Here is a 16,337-nt window from a genome sequence, read left to right as displayed (position 1 = left end):
TTGGGAAGTCTGAAGAGACAATATGACACCTGATCTTTTTTTATGTGACCTGTCTTTTCTCTCCAGAATCTTGTAGAAATGTCTCTGTGGTCCCAATGTTCTGCAATTTCATGATGATGTGCCTTAGAGTGTGTCTACGTTCATTCATTGTGCTGGGCACTATGTGAAACCTTCTAATCTAAAAACAGGTCCTTCAATTTTGGAAAAATTTCTTTAATTATTTCACTGACAATTTCTTCCCTATGTTTTTTTCTGTTCTATCTTTCTGAAATTCTGATAGTTTTATTTTGGAACTTTTGGACTGGTCTTCTAATGTTTTGAATATAGGTTTTCCTATTTTCTAAATTTTTGTCTTTTTTTGCCTTTTTTTGAGAGAGAGATTTTCTCAACTTCATCTTGATTGTTTCATTTTTTCTATTACGTTTCCAAAGTTCTTTTGCCATTAGAATAGTCTTTTTAAAAAACAGTATCCTGGAGAGAGAAACCAAGATGGCAGCTAGGTGAGACAGGGCTAAGGAACACCTCCGTGGAAAACACTAGATAAGGACCAGAGAGTGACCCAGAATACCGGTTACAGCGATGTGCCAGCTGGACGAGATCTGCTAGTTCCCAGGGGCCATATACTTGGAGAAACTGGGAGTCTGCATTCTGAAATGAGTGAGCAGGCTGGCTGGAAGTCCCGCAGCCGTGCAGCGATCTGGGGAAGCCAGGGCTTGGTGTCTGGAGACCAATGGCCTCTTTTAATAAAAAAAAAAAGGGGGGGGGGACCCAGAAGCGGCTGCAGGTGCGATCATGGGAAACAGGGTAAAACACAGCAAGAGGGGGCTGGGCCGGCCTCTCAGCGTCTGGCCTGGAATATAGCCTGCTGCAGATATCCCTGGGGCCGGGGGAACGGAGAGGAGAGCCAGAAGCTCAAAGAATCCCCGCGGCTAGCAGCTCGCTCCCGGGAAGGCTGGATAAACTCCTGCTCGGAGGCGTGCCCACAGCCCAGAGCCCCACCAGTTGTCCCGGAGCTGGGAAGGAGGAACTGTGCGAGAAGGGGGGTGTGGAGATGCCGTGTTCGGCCATTTTTGCATAAGGCTGAAAGCGAGCTGGCTCGGCCCAGCGGCCTGGGGCTTCCCTTGAGGGACAGTGCGCACTGGTGACGTAGCACAGCATTCCCTCAGCAGAGGTCCTGGAGGATTGCGGCTGGGCGGGGGAACCCGCTTGGAGATCCCAGAGACACTATGCCAAGTCCGGTGGTTTGAGGGACATTGAGGGAGAGGGGCTGGGGCTGAAATGAAATGAAGGCTTGGACTCTTGCGGCGGCCTTGAATCTCTGGGAACCGGGGGGATTTGAATATTGAGGCTGTCCTTCCTCCCTGACCACCCGTACAAGTGCCCTGCATTCAGGGCAGACAGCTCCAGCAACACACCCAGGCTGAGTTCTCCGGCTGGACCCCACAAGAATCATTTCCCCACACACCGCAGGGACAAGGTGGAGAACTGATCAGAGAGGTATAGGTGACTCACAGATGCCATCTGCTGGTTAGTTAGCGAAAGTGTATGTCAGCAAACAGTGTTTCTGAAAAATTAGATAGGTTTTTTTTTTTACAAATTAAAAGAACCCTGTCGAGCAGAGCAAATGCCAAGAGGCCAAAAACAACAGAAAATCTCAATGCATATGATAAAACCAGATGATATGGAGAATCCAACTCCTAACACACAAATCAAGTTACCAGAAGAAACAAAGTTCCTCGCAGAATTAATCAAAGAAATACAATCGAGGAACGAAAGCATGGCAAAGGATTTAAAGGACATCAGGAAGACCATGGCCCAGGATATAAGCTACATAAAGAAGACCCTAGAAGAGCATAAAGAAGACATTGCAAGGCTAAATAAAAAAATAGAAGATCTTATGGAAATAAAAGAAACTGTTGGCCAAATTAAAAGACTCTGGATATTCACAATACAAGAACAGAGGAAGCTGAACAACATCTCAGTGTCCCGGAAGTCCACAGAACAGAAAATGAAAGAACAAAAGAAAGAATGGAGAAAAGAATAGAAAAAATTGAAATGGATCTCAGGGAGACGATAGATAAAATAAAACGTCCAAACTTAAGACTCATTGGTATCCCAGAAGGGGAAGAGAAGGGTAAAGGTCTAGAAAGAGTATTCAAAGAAATGGTTGGGGAAAACTTCCCCAACCTTCTACACAATATAAATACACAAAGCATAAATGCCCAGAGAACTCCAAATAGAATAAATCCAAATAAACCCACTCCGAGACATATTCTGATCAGACTCTCAAATACGGAAAAGAAGGAGCAAGTTCTGAACGCAGCAAGAGAAAAGCAATTCACCACATACAAAGGAAACAGCATAAGACTAAGTTGTGACTACTCAGCGGCCACCACGGAGGCAAGAAGGCAGTGGCATGACATATTTAAAATACTGAGAGAGAAAAATTTCCAACCAAGAATACTTTATCCAGCAAAACTCTCCTTCAAATTCGAGGGAGAGCTTAAATTTTTCACAGACAAACAAATCCTGAGAGACTTTGCCAATAAAAGACCTGCCCTACTTCAGATTCTAAAGGGAACCCTACCAACAGAGAAACAACAGAAAGAAGAAAGAGATATAGAGAATTTTAACAGAAATATATAGTACCTTACATCCCAAAGCACCAGGACACTCATTTTTCTCTAGTGATCACAGATCTTTCTCCAGAAGGGACCATAAGCTGGGACATAAAACAAGCCTCAAGAAATTAAAAAAAAAAAATAAATTGAATATACTCAAAGCACATTCTCCAACCACAATGGAATACAAATAGAAGTCAATAATTTTTGAACTGTAACTCCACTATTTACTTCCTACATGATATAAATTACACAAACCCTAATGACAAATCAGTGGTTTTGAACTCAATGTAAAATATGTAATTTTAGACAACTATATAAAGGTAGGGGAATGGAGGAGTATAGGAACATAGTTTATGTGTCCTACTGAAGTGGAGGTGGTATCAAAGAAAAACAAGATATGGATTTAAGAGGTTAATTTTAACCCCCACAGCAAACAAAGAAACTATTAGAGAATATAACCATAGAGCTGAACTGTAGAGTTCGGGCTAAGAGAAATGGGGGAAGGGGCAATAGGGAGTTAAGAAAAGAGGGTGGAGTTGCTGTTTGAGGTGAAGGGAAATTTCTAGTAATGGAGGGTGGGAAAGAGCATCCACTGTGGTTGGAGAATGTGCTTTGAGTATATTCAATTTTTTTTTTTTTTTTTTTTAATTTCTTGAGGCTTGTTTTATGTCCCAGCTTATGGTCCCTTCTGGAGAAAGATCCGTGATCACCAGAGAAGGTGACTAATCCCACTAATGAAAGGCTAGGGAGGGGGTGGAATGGGAAGATTTAGGCTGTATATATGTTCCCACAACTAAAAAAAAAAAAAAAAGACAGTCTAAATAGATGATTGAATGCCAAGGATGAACTTAGATGGAATTGGAGGATAGAGGACAGGTGGCTCAAAGGGACACAGTTGAGACATAAGGTAAAGGAAATATAGAATGTAAGCTTTGTATCATTGTTGAGCCTCTTGTACTTAGCTGCGCTTAATGGGACTGCATAAAAGAATGTTCTTGTTCATGGGAAGTGTATACGTGAATTATAGTGTATGTTCAAGGATGTGTGCAGCTAGCTCTCATATGTTCAGAAGACAGAGCAATAGATGATGGATGATAGGGAGGGAGGGAGGGAGGGAAAGAAATAGCGATGTGACAGCATGTTAAGGTTGGTGGATTGAGCTATTGGGGGAGGGGGGTCAGGGTACGATGGAATTCTTTGTATGGGGTTAGTATTGTTTTTGCAACTGTTCCTATAACTTTGAATTTATTTCAAAATAAAATTTTAAAAAATGAAAAAAAAATCAATATGAAATTAAAAACAAAACAAAACAGTGAACCCTAAGTTAAACCATGGATGATAGTTAATAGCACAATTATAAAAGTATGCTATCAAGAATTGTAACAAATATTCCACACCAGTGCAAAGACTTAACAACAGATTTATTGGAATCCTTTATTTTATGCATAATTGTTCTGTAAACCCACAGCTTCTCTAATAAAGAAAAACTACACTTAAAAAAAAAAAACAGTATCCTGTTCTTTTATGGTTGCAATATTTTCCTCTTATCTCGCTGAGAAAATTAAGGACAGATTTCTTTGTTTTGTTTTTTAACCTTCCCTTCTCCATTTTTAGTTCCTTTTCTCTAGTTATTTCCTGTTTTGTTTTGGTCTCTAGGTTTCATATTAAAGATTTCTTAACATTCCTTTTAATCCTTCAACAGGACCATTAAGTCCTACAGTAGGATAATTAGGCTGGGTCTTTTAATTGAGGAACCTCTAATGTTGGTATCTTTAGGTCTTTCCTCTTGAGCTGATCAGATTCTCCAGGAATGACTCCACCAATATCCTGTTTGAAGGGTGAAGGCCTGGCTGCCGGCAGTCTAGGGGGATGAGTGGGGGAAGAGGGCTAGACAGTTTAGCATTTCACATACATACATTTACTTAAAGCCCTTACTTTTAATATGGGACCACAAACACAATTATGCCTGGTGTTTCCAGTCAGACCTAAAAGACAAGTCTAAAAGTTCCAAAATATAAGTACCAGGAATTCCAGAAAGATAGAACAGAAAAAACAGGGGAGATATTGTCAGTGAAATAATTACAGAATAAATTTTCAGCTTTTTGCTGATTTGGGGTAGTTGGGAAGTCACTGAGTATGTGAAGTAGTGGTGGGGATAGGAGGATTCAATTTGTCTTGAACAGACTGACAAGCAATGACTTTTACTTTAACACTCTCTCTTCCAGGAGTATCTACTGCCATTATTTCCTGAATCTTTGGAAAAATACACTGTGTTGGCTTTTAGCTTTTTCCACTACTACCTTAGAAATAATTTTTTTGAATCTGCTAATTCATTTACTGTTCCTCTGTCTGCTTCCAAAATTTTGTTGCTTAGTCTCCTTACTTGCTGTGGTTTTACGCTTAAAAATATTCTTTTATTGTCACTTTAGTAAGCATTCAAGAAAAAAAAGCTGAAATAGATACAGGTGTTCAAACTGAAAGCTACTTCTTTTTCTATTGTTATTGTTTCCTATTGTTATTTCTCTTACTATTGACATATCCTTCATGTACCAGCATCAAGCACCACCTTCTCTGAGATTCATTCTCTGAAATTGGCCTTCATGCTAGACATAGATGACAATTCCTCCCTTTGTTCTGTCACTGGAACTTATTTTAGGAGTTACCACCCTTTATTGCAATTATTTGATTATTTTTCTTTGCTATGAGTTTGTGAGAGTTTGTGAGAAAGTCCTCTAATTGTCCCCTCCTTGCCCTACTTTAGTAATAGAACTCTAAGAGGTTTAGATGACACATAACAACCTATATAAAAACTATATTTCCCAGTCTCTCTTGTAGTTAATTGTGGCCTTGTACCCAAGTTTGAACCAGTGGGATATGAGAAGTAATGTGTGCAATCTGAAGTTCATCTACCTGAAAAAGCCATTTGTCCTAGGCTTCCTCCTTCTTCTTCCTACCTGCTAGGAAATGGTAATGACTAGAACAACCATGGGAACTGTTGTTGAGGCAAAGCCACCCTGATAGCCCAAAGCTGCTCACCTCTGGACTACCATGGAGGAGAGAAAGAAACTTCTATGTTATTTAAGTTCCCATATTTGGGTGGTCTCTTTGTTACAGCAGTACAGAGATTGCATGGACCTTGAAAGTGAGATTATATCTTATTTATTTTTGTACCTCCAGTGCCCAACATACAGTAAATCTAAATAAATGCATGAAATTCCACAAGTAAATCACTGTCCTGGTTGATTTCAACTTCTCTGGAAGGGATGGGACCACATTTAAGGATTGGAAAACTACTTCATGGTACTTATAAAACTTTAGGATGCCATTTCTAGTATACGCTTATAGCTTTGCTAAAGGCCCAACCCTTCTCATTGTTTAAACATGGCAAAAGATCTTATAGAAGTTTCTGTCTTTCAGTGGGGCTGGGCACAAGTGCATGTACACGCACATGCACACACACACATACACACAATGCACAGCACTATGTGAGTCTACAAAGCACAGGACAGGGTATACTATTGCCTGGGTTTATCACTGTGATGGTTGGGTTCATGTGTCAACTTGGCCAGGTGTCCAGTTGTTTGATTAAGCAACTGGCCTGACTGTTACTGTGAGGACATTTTGCGGACTTAAATAATCAGAAAGTTGATTGAATCCATGGTTGACTACATCTACAATCAACTGAGGAGATTGCCTTCATCCATGAGAAACATCTCATCCAATAGTTGAAGGCTTTAAAAGGAGACATAATGATTTAGCAGTCAGAAGAACTTCCATCTCTACTTTAGCCAGCCAGATTCTCCTGGGGAATCCACTGAAAACCTTCAATGGAGTTCCCAGTTTGCAGCCTGCCCTATGGAATATGTATTTGTGCATTGCCACAGTGGTGTGAGACAATTTTTATAAAAACTTCATAATATTTACAGATATTTTCCCTAGAGAATCCTGCCTAATAGAATTACTAAATGTAGCAGTACAGTCACTCACTGCAGCCACAGTGTTTTCTGTCCGTTATCTGTACTGTTACAACTGTGTAAAGTTATTTAACCTTTTGTTTTCTGAATGTAGCAGTAAAATAATGGGACACAGTAGTTAACTGTAGTTATATTGGGGTGAGGTTGGAAGAGTAGTGCAGCAGAATTACCTCTAAGCAAAAGAATGAAGGTGGACCCCTACCTCACACCATATACAAAAATTAACTCAAAATGAATTAGCCACCTAAATATAAGAGCTAAAAATATAAAATTGTTAGAGGAAAACATAGGGAAATATCTTCAGGACCTTGTATTAGGTAACAGATTCTTAGACTTTACACCAAAGCATGAGCAACAAAAGAAAAAACAGACAAATTGGACTTTATAAAAATTAAAAACTTTTGTGTATCAAAGGACCAAGAAATTGAAAAGACAACCAACAGGATGGAAGAAAATATTTGAAGAACTCATACAACTCAACAACACAAACAACTCAATTAAAAAAATGCACAAAAGATTTGAATAAACATTTCTCCAAAGGTATACAAATGGCCAAAAAGCACATGAAAAGATGCTCAACATCATTAACCATTAGGGACATGCAAATCAAAACCACGAGATACCGTTTCACATCCACTAGAATGGCTACTATTAAAAAATAACAAGTGTTGGAAAGGATGTAGCAAAATAGGAACACTTGTTCATTGTTGGTGGGACTATAAAATGGTGGAGCCACTGTAGAAAATGTTTGGCAGTTTCTCAGAAAGTTAAATATAGAATTACCGTATGACCCAGCAATTCAACTTCTAAGTATATACTCAAAAGAATTGAAAGCAGGGATTCAATCAAATATTTGCCCACCAATGTTCACAGTGGCATTATTCACCATTGCTAAAAGATGAAAGCAACCCAAGTGTCCATCAACTGATAAACGGATAAATAAAATGTGTTATATACATGCAATAGAATATTACTCAGCTGTAAAAAGTAATGAAGTTCTGATATATAAGACATGGATGAACCTTGAAGACATCACATTGAGTAAAAAAAGCCAGATACAAAAGAACAGATTGTATGATCTCACTGATATGAAATGATTAGAATAAGCAAATCCATAGAGTCAGAAACTAGAATATAGGTTACCAGAGGCCAGGATGGGGGTCAGGAATAGGGAGTTAATGCTTAAATTGTATAGAATTTCTATTTGGGATTATGGAAAAGTTTTGGTAATGGATGGTGGTGATGGTAGCAAAACATTGTGAATGTAATTAACTGCATTGAATTATACATTTGAATGTGGTTGAAAGGGGAAATTTTAGGTTGCCTATGTTACTAGAATAAAAAATTAAAAAATAAACAAGCATAGGACTTCACAACACAAACAGTGAACCCTATCATAAATGATGGACTATAGTCAATAGCACAATTAAAAAAAGTTCTTTCATGAATAGGAACAAATATACCACACATTAATGCAAGGTGTGCAAAATACATGCCCTATACATCAGGGCAGTAAATGTGAACTCTGTATTTTATGCATGATTTTTCTGTAAACCTAAAACTTCTCTAATTAAAAAAAATCCACAAGGAGATACTAATTCACACCCACTAGAATAACCAATATTTTTAAAATGGAAAATAAGAAGTAGTGAGGATGTGAAGAAATAAGAACTCTTGTGCACTGCTGATGGGAACATAAAATGGTTCAGCTGCTGTGGAAAACAGTTTGGTGTTTCCTCAGAAAGTTAAAAGTATAGAATTACCATATAACCTAGGAATCCCATTTCTAGGTACATACCCAAATGAACTGACAGCAGGGATTCAGACATTTATCTGTACAACAATGTTCATAGCAGCATTATTCACAATACCCAAAGAGTGGAAGCAACCCAAGGGTTCATCAATGGATAAATGTGGTATACACATACCACGGATTATTAATGTGTAAAAGGGAATGAAGTTTTGAATCATGCTACAACACTGATGAAACATGAAAATATCATGTTGCATGAAATCAGCCAGATACAAAAGAACAAACATTGTATGATATCACTTATATGAAATAATAAGAATATGCATATTCATAGAGACAGAAAGTAGATTACAGGTTACCAGGGGGCAGAGGAGAGGGAGAATGAGGAGTTAATACATAATTTGTGCAGGGTTTCTGTTATGGGTGATGGGAAAGTTTTGGTAATGGATGGAGTGAGGGTATCAGAACATTGTGAATGTGATTAATCCCACTCAATGTTATCCTTGGCAATGGCTGAGATGGGAAAGTTCATATTATATATATGTTTCCACAGTTTATAAAAGAGGGAGAGACTAAACAGACAATAACAACAAAATGCAATACATGATCCTGGACTGGATCTAATAATGGAGGAGAAAAATACCCAAAAGATTTTTATTGGAAAATATGAAAAAATAGGAATACAGAAAGAAGCTATAAAATTATCAGTGTTAATCTTCTTGAACTTGATAATTAAGTTAACTTATTATTTAAGATGGTTACATAAGTGAATATCCTTTTCATAGGAAATGTACATGGCAGTATTAAGTGCTCAAGGAGCTTGATTTATACAACCTACTTGCAAATGTTTAGAAAATAGATGGATAGAGGACAGATAGGTTGGTAGGCAGATAGATGGATGGATGGATGGATAGATAGAATGATATGGAAAAATGTGGCAAAATGTTAAAAATTGGTGGATTTGGGTATCTGGATGGGGGCTATGTTGGAGTTCTCTGTATGAGTTTTGTATTATTTTTGCAACTGTCTTGTAAGTTCAAAATTATTTCAAAATAAGTTTATTAAAAAAAAAAAAAGACACACAATAGAAGAGGAGGAGTTAGAAGAAAAGAGAAAAAGAGGCAGGTAAAGAGTCAGAGAAAGAAGCCTAGTAGGTTTATTAGTTAGAAGCCACCCCTGACTGATTGTTTGAAGGGGAAGGGCTATCCCTTAAATCAGTGCTTATTGCCTACAGCCCTTTAAAAAATTAGCTGGTTAACTAATATTTGCAAGTCTACCTGTGCTCTAAGCTTCAAGAATTTAGAGGTTCTACTCAAAAGCATGTGACCAAAGCAATTAACTCATCCAAGGAGCTTCTCCCAAATTCCTTGGAACATTATTTCTCATAAATTTCCTTATTTTAAAAACAACCCTTCCATTCTTTTTTACTTTCATTTTTTACTCTTATTCTTATTCTTTCCAGTGTAAGAAAAATGTTCAAAAATAGATTGGGGTGATGAATGCATAACTATATGCTGTTACTACGAACAGTTGATTGTATACCATGGATGGCTGTATGGTATGTGAATATATCTCAATAAAACTGAATTTAATTTAAAAAAAGGACTAATATTATATGATCTTGCTTACATAAAATAATTAGAATATGGAAATTAATAGAGTCAGAAATTAGAACACATGGGCAAGGGTAGGGGTGGGGAATGAGGAGTTAATGCTCAATTGATAGAGTTTCTGTTTGGAGTGATAGCAAAGTTTTGGTAATGGATGGTGGTGACTGTAACAGAGCATTTTGAATGTATTTAACACCACTGAATTTTATACCTGAATGTGGCTAAAATGATTAATTTTAGGTTGTATATGTGTTATGAGAATGTAAACTATGGACCTATAGATAATAAAATTATAATAATATCATTTTATTAATTGTAACAAAGGTACTACACTAGTACAAAATGTTAATAACAGGGAATACTCTGGGAGAGGAGGTAATTCTGTACTTTCTGCATGATTTTTTTGTAAACTTACAACTTCTTTAGTCAAAAAATTAAAAATATATTTGAATTACTTTTTGATTGCAAAAACATAGATATCTTGTAGAAAATTTAAAAAGAAAAATAAGAAAAAAAGATCCCTTTTTAAATCACATTGAGTGTTTAAAGAAACCACACAGTTGTCCTGCAGAACGTTCTACCTTTTTATTTCAAACATATATATACGTTTTTTATCTAAATAAAATCATTGGGCATTCAAAAAAACAAAAACAACAACCCTTCAAATAAATTTGGGGCATGCTAGTTTAATCAAAGTTAAGACAACATGCTTTACAACAATATTTCTTAGAGCCTTTGATACGAATTTCTAAGAGAGTGCTCTATTGAATACAGGAGTTTCCAAACTTATTTGATCATCTTTGGAAAAGAATCTCAAGGGAGGAGTGTTCTGCAAAACATGGTTTGATAAGCACTCACTAGGAGGACATTATTCTCTTAGCTTTATAACCTGTGACTCTAACAATAATACCTGAAAGGCCAGACAACATGAAATAGAAGGCCAAATTTGGCTTGCAGTCTAGAGGTTTCCTGCCCCAACAGCCAACATTGTTATCTCACTTTATCTTTATACTGCTTGAAAAGCTTTTTAATGGGAAAAGTTCAAATTTATAATCTTTCATATAATACTCTTCACAATTAAAAAAAAAAGAGAAAGAGACACACAAGACATAATAACAACTAAATGCAATATGTGATCCTGCACTGGATCTAAAAATGGAAGAGAAAATGCCCAAAACGTCTTTTTGTGGCATAAAGGAAAAGGTTAGAATATAGACTGTAAGTTTTATATCAATGTTAATTTTCTTGAACTTGATAACTGTACTTAAGGTAGTTACATAAGCCTTTCCACTATATTTATCCTTATTAACACTGTACTAAACAATATTGTTTCCTTTACTGCTAAACTTTTTCCACTATGATTAAAATTATAAAAAGTGGTGACTTTTTATAGTTTCAAGGGCTGAGAGAATTCAAACACAGTCAAGAGGCTATCCTGGAAGTTACTCCTATGCAAGCTTCACCTAGATATGCTAAATGACAACAGTAAGATAAGCCTAAGTCAACAGTAGTCCAGAAAACCTTAAAGAATACCTGGATCCCTATCTGAGACTATAAAAGTTTCATTCACTAAGTTTATTCTTAAATCCTTCAGAGAACTCCTATGCCAGCTAAGTCACAAAACCCAGAGGCAATATCCTCTTCAAGAATATCAACTATATATGTCCCCTTTTCTCATAAAGTTGACATCTCTTTTCAACATGAACAAGTTAGGGTGGTCACTACCTAGTCATCTCTGACGATCAAAAAGTAATTGTAATAGAGGAAGGGTAGCAATAGACAGGATGGAATTTGGTAGAGGATTGTGAATACTGAATCTCTATATAATTTTTTTTTCTTGGTTGCTGGGGTATTGGAGTAGTTGGAGGGAGGGGACTGGGATGGTGGAGCTTTGATATGTGGCATCTTTTGGGGTTTGTTCTATAGCTATTTGTATTGTGGTTTGAAGGCTGTCGCCCTTTTGTATGTGTGTTGTGTTTCACTGATGGGAAGTGACTGAAACTATGGTACTGTAACTCATAATAACTTTGGAAGTTTCGTATATAGCTGCTTGTTGGATCATACTTTGAAGATGTTACCTTCTTGTATATATGTTATTATATATACGTATATATGTTATTATATTTTACATTAAGGAAGTGACTGAAAATGTGGAACTGTAGCCTATAATATTCTTAGAGATTTGCTCCCTAGCTGCTTGTTGGGTTGCACTTGGAAAGTTGTCACTTTTAGGTATATATATTATATTCTACAATTAAAAAAAAATTAAAAAAAAAAGTGGTGACTGCCAGTTTCTCCCCAACTCCCACAATGACAAATCCATCTTCCCTTTTTCCAGGACACATGGTGGCCTAGTCTTGCAGCTAAATGTGGCCTTGTAACTAGGTTCTCAATGAATTGAGAATCAAAGTGATCTGTCCCATATACCTCACTGAATTAAAAGAAAAATTGTTTGATTTAGATCTCTTTTCCCTTTCCCTGAGCTGGGACACAGATGTGCCTGCAACCTAGCTTTGTCCATGCAAATGATTATAATATTCAGGAGATGGCAGAAAAATAAGAGGGAAAGTACCTGAATGATGGCCTGGAGCAGAACCACTCCACCAACCTATACCACTCACCTTGGAACTGTTACACAAGAAAAAAATAAACTTTTTAATTTTAATGAAGGCACTATAACTTTGAGTCTCCTTAATACAGCAGTTTAACTTTTATTCTCACTAAAACATAATATCAAACAATAAAAAGTAAAACTTGAGTACTACGTTATTGCTTACAGTATGCTTGCATATACATTATTTTTCTGTATCTTTTTTCACTTAGATTTTCTTTTATATTTTATGCAAATAGTCATTGTCTATTAGCATATGTTAATCTAACATTGAAAACTAAGGTTAATCATGATCATAATTATCAGCTCACCATTTTGTTGTTCTGTAACATAATTTATTTATTATTTATTTATAAAATGTACAATGATATATATTATTCAAAATAAGTATCCATATTTTCTTGGGGAAAGAGAACGATTTAAAAGTAATTGTTTTAAATGCAATTTGATGGTGAAACATTCTCATTCAATGAAAGAAAAGCAGTATCTAGAGGTGACTAAATTTATGAATATATTATGTATTTATGAATATATCTGGTAAACAGTCAAACAAAATAAAGTATGAGTCATTGTCAATAAACATTCCTTCAATGCCCTTGCATTATTATGGGAGAGAGACTCACTCGTTTCAATAACGCATATAAAACAAATTACATCTACATTCTTTTTACAGGCAGTAAAAAAATTATTTAGCAGAAAGGTCTTTAAAATCTAGCCAATTGATTATCTTTTTTACTTTCTTGCCCAGCAGTTGAGAAGCTACTTTTAAGGAAAGAATTAGACACACGATTTTACTACCTATGATCCTTGTAGTTGCAATTTGCAAAAGTTGTAGACGTTTAAGGGATAAAGAATATGTTTTTATTGTATTCACTTTAGAGGGTAGAGCAAGAGCCATTAGTAAATGTTTTTCTCACCCTGAAAAATATCAGAGTTCCTCACTGATTGAGATCACAAGTGAAGGAATTTGCAATCAACCTTCGAATGGCAAAATTCGAAGGGATCTTAGAGATCATAATGACTCCCTCATTTTCAGATTAGGAATCAGAAGTTTAAAAAAGAGGCTTCTTGAAAAAGAAAAAAAAAAAACATTTTTTCATGTAATTCTAAACATTCTACAAATCAAACCAATAATCTTTAACACCTCTCGCTGGCCTTACCATCTTTCCAAACTAAGGTATAAGCAAGCTAAGCAGTCCGCTTATTATCTCTGTGAAATCAGTGTCATAGCAGGCAATGGAAGCCAAAACTCTGAACCTTGGATCATTCTCCCAGATATAGGCTGATCTCATTCAGAATGGATGACGGCTGGGGTGAGGGGGAAGCCATGTTTGGAAAGTACCCCCATGGAGTACTGTTTTTCACAAGCAGAGTACTTGCTGAAGATCTCAAAATGCTTTAATGAGTTTCAATTGATAACAATGCAATTTTAAAAACACATAATATATCAGATTTCCCCCTCCTCCTCTCAAAAAAAAAAGTGTCCTTGAATCCTAGAAATTTTAAACGCACTTTAAATCTGGTTCAATCTTAAATATCCAGGAAATGCATATAATTTCGATTACTTTTCAATCACAAAACACGAGTTCGGTTTGTGAAAACCTTCCTTCACGTTCCAGTGAACATTTAGCATGAGACTATCCATTTTGATCCCTCCTCTATTAAGAAATGTATCATCTGTTCTATTACCACTCTGAAACGTTCAGTACCAATCATAGGTTAAACAGAGGGAAAGTTCCTGACAAATCTCAACACAAATTTTTCCCCACCAAAGTGCCAATGATGAAAAACTTCTAAAGACAACTCAAGTGAAAAAAAAAACAAAACTCAGCTGTGTCACTGTCCCTGTGATGATGCATCTTGTTGCTGTACAAGACACATTCCCATGGGTCATGGCCCAGTAGTTCTAATGACCACATAGTGTGCTATGAGGTGTTCAAACCATTACCACATCACCTCCTCCTTAACGATGCCCAGTGAGCTCATGCAGTAACCTGGGTGGGAGCACAGCTTACTGTGAAACTAGAGGATCGATCACAAATCCGGGAACCGTACTTCGCAGCTCTCCCCGGCCGCATAGAGGGACAGCCGCTTGTTAGGGGAGTGAAGGGGGTGCCTGGAGGAGGGCGATAGGTCAGGGTGTGCGCAGCGAGAGACGTCGAATTTGGGGAGAAGACAGCAGGGGAGCCGAAGAGTTGGGGCTCAAGACACAGGCAGAGGCAGAAAGAGTTTGGGGAAAAAGGGAGCAGCGAGGGTGACCTCGGTTCAGGCGGGAAAGGAAAAACGGAAAAAGGGAGCAGGAAATGGGCGCCAAAGAAAGAAGTGAGAAATTGCGGAGGAGGAAGTCGTCCCTGGAAGAGGAGGGGCAAAGGGGAAGCGAGAACGGAGTGTGTGCACTTTCGAGAGGGAAGGGCCGGAGCCTCTCCCCACCCGGGCCAGTGGGGCGGGTGTGTGGGAAGCCCGGCGGGCCAGGGGGCGGTGCTGTGCCTGGGGCCTAGGGGTCGGGGGTCCCGGCGTGGGCGGCCCTACCTGAACCGCTCCTGTCCCGCCGTGTCCCACAGCTGCAGCTTGATCCGCTTGCCCGGTTCGATCTCCAGCAGGCGGGAGAAGAAGTCCACACCGACTGTGGGGTCGCAGGCGGGGGAGCGCAGCCCCGGGAAGCGGCCCTGGGTGAAGCGGTGCAGGAGGCACGACTTGCCCACGGTGGAGTCCCCGATCACTATGAGGCGGAACTGGTAGATCCAGATAGTCTCCATCGCTCACGTGCCCCGCCGATTCCGGGGCCGCCACACCCGCCCGCCAGCTCACTGCGGGGCAAGTTCGGCGGCGGGAACTGTCCCTTCAGCACCTCCTGGGCGCCCGCCCCCTCGCCCGCCCTCGGGCTTCCAGCATATTCCTGCAGCTGCGGCCGCCGCCTGGTCCCCGCCCTCTCGGGAAGGAGAGGCGGGACCCGGCCGGGCCGGGGGCGGGGCCTCAGGGGCGGGAGGCGGGTCGGGGGCGCGGGGACGCGGCGCGGGAAGTGGGTGGAGGCTTGCTGCGCGCGAACTCCCGCCCCGCCCAACCGCTGTAAATCACTCGCCCCTAAAGCTCACTGGACGTCCACGGGGAAGTGGGTGTGGTGAAGTGACGTGACAGCAGCAACAACCAATGCACTTCATGTCTCAAGGCTTCAACGCTAAGAGGGTCAGCCAATGAAAAGTGAGAGGCGCTTTCCTACTGGCGTCCGCGCGGGTAGATTTGGGGTATCTTGCCAGGCTGGGAGGCCTATATCTGGCTAACTGCTTGTCGCTTCCCTTTTGAACTATTTGACCAGTTCTGTAGCCAGCGCCACTTCACAGTTTTGTGTAGATTCCAAATGACGGCTTTACGTTCTTTAGCCTTACTGATCGCCACCACCCAGGCGTTCTAAGGTGAAGCAGTTGACAGCAGAATCGACAGATTTGTCGAGCAAATCCTGAATGCTTTTTCCAGCAAGGGCTCTGGCCATTGCTGCTGCCACCGAAGAGTGAGGAAATGACGGGCCTCGTCCCTTATTCTCGGAAGCCCTCCAGCACAGGGAGGAAGGGGAGGGAAAAAAAATGGAAATTTGAGATGCCCATTCTGGTCTGGTCTTCATTCTATAAGTCTGAAAAAGCCTACAATCGTTCTCTATTTAGCTTGTACCTGGTCAGTAATCTAAATAAAGTAAAGCTGAATTCTGGTGAAATTTTACTACTTTCTCAAGCCTTTCCTCAAAGTGGAAAATAGTGATTTCAGGATTAAATC

General features: G+C 39.1%; 2 protein-coding genes across 2 annotated transcripts in view; both read right to left on the bottom strand.

Annotated features, from left to right (window-relative positions):
• RAB39A (RAB39A, member RAS oncogene family) overlaps window positions 1-15,467 on the bottom strand; it is a 71,839-nt gene extending 56,372 nt beyond the window's left edge. The window contains exon 1 of the mRNA XM_037841531.1: window positions 15,102-15,467. Coding sequence (XP_037697459.1) covers window positions 15,102-15,328 — 227 coding nt within the window. The 5' untranslated portion in view covers window positions 15,329-15,467. The remainder of the gene's footprint in view (window positions 1-15,101) is intronic.
• Window positions 15,377-16,059, bottom strand: LOC119537292 (putative uncharacterized protein encoded by LINC01465). The gene is made up of 2 exons (XM_037839794.1): window positions 15,956-16,059; window positions 15,377-15,617 (listed from the first exon to the last, which is right to left on the bottom strand). Exons 1-2 carry the CDS (start codon window positions 16,057-16,059, stop codon window positions 15,377-15,379), a joined length of 345 nt encoding a protein of 114 aa, XP_037695722.1.
• Window positions 16,060-16,337: the final 278 nt, after the last annotated feature.

The sequence above is a fragment of the Choloepus didactylus genome, chromosome 6 (genome assembly GCF_015220235.1).
Source record: "Choloepus didactylus isolate mChoDid1 chromosome 6, mChoDid1.pri, whole genome shotgun sequence".
NCBI lineage: Eukaryota > Metazoa > Chordata > Mammalia > Pilosa > Megalonychidae > Choloepus > Choloepus didactylus.
This window is presented reverse-complemented; position numbering and strand designations above follow the sequence as displayed.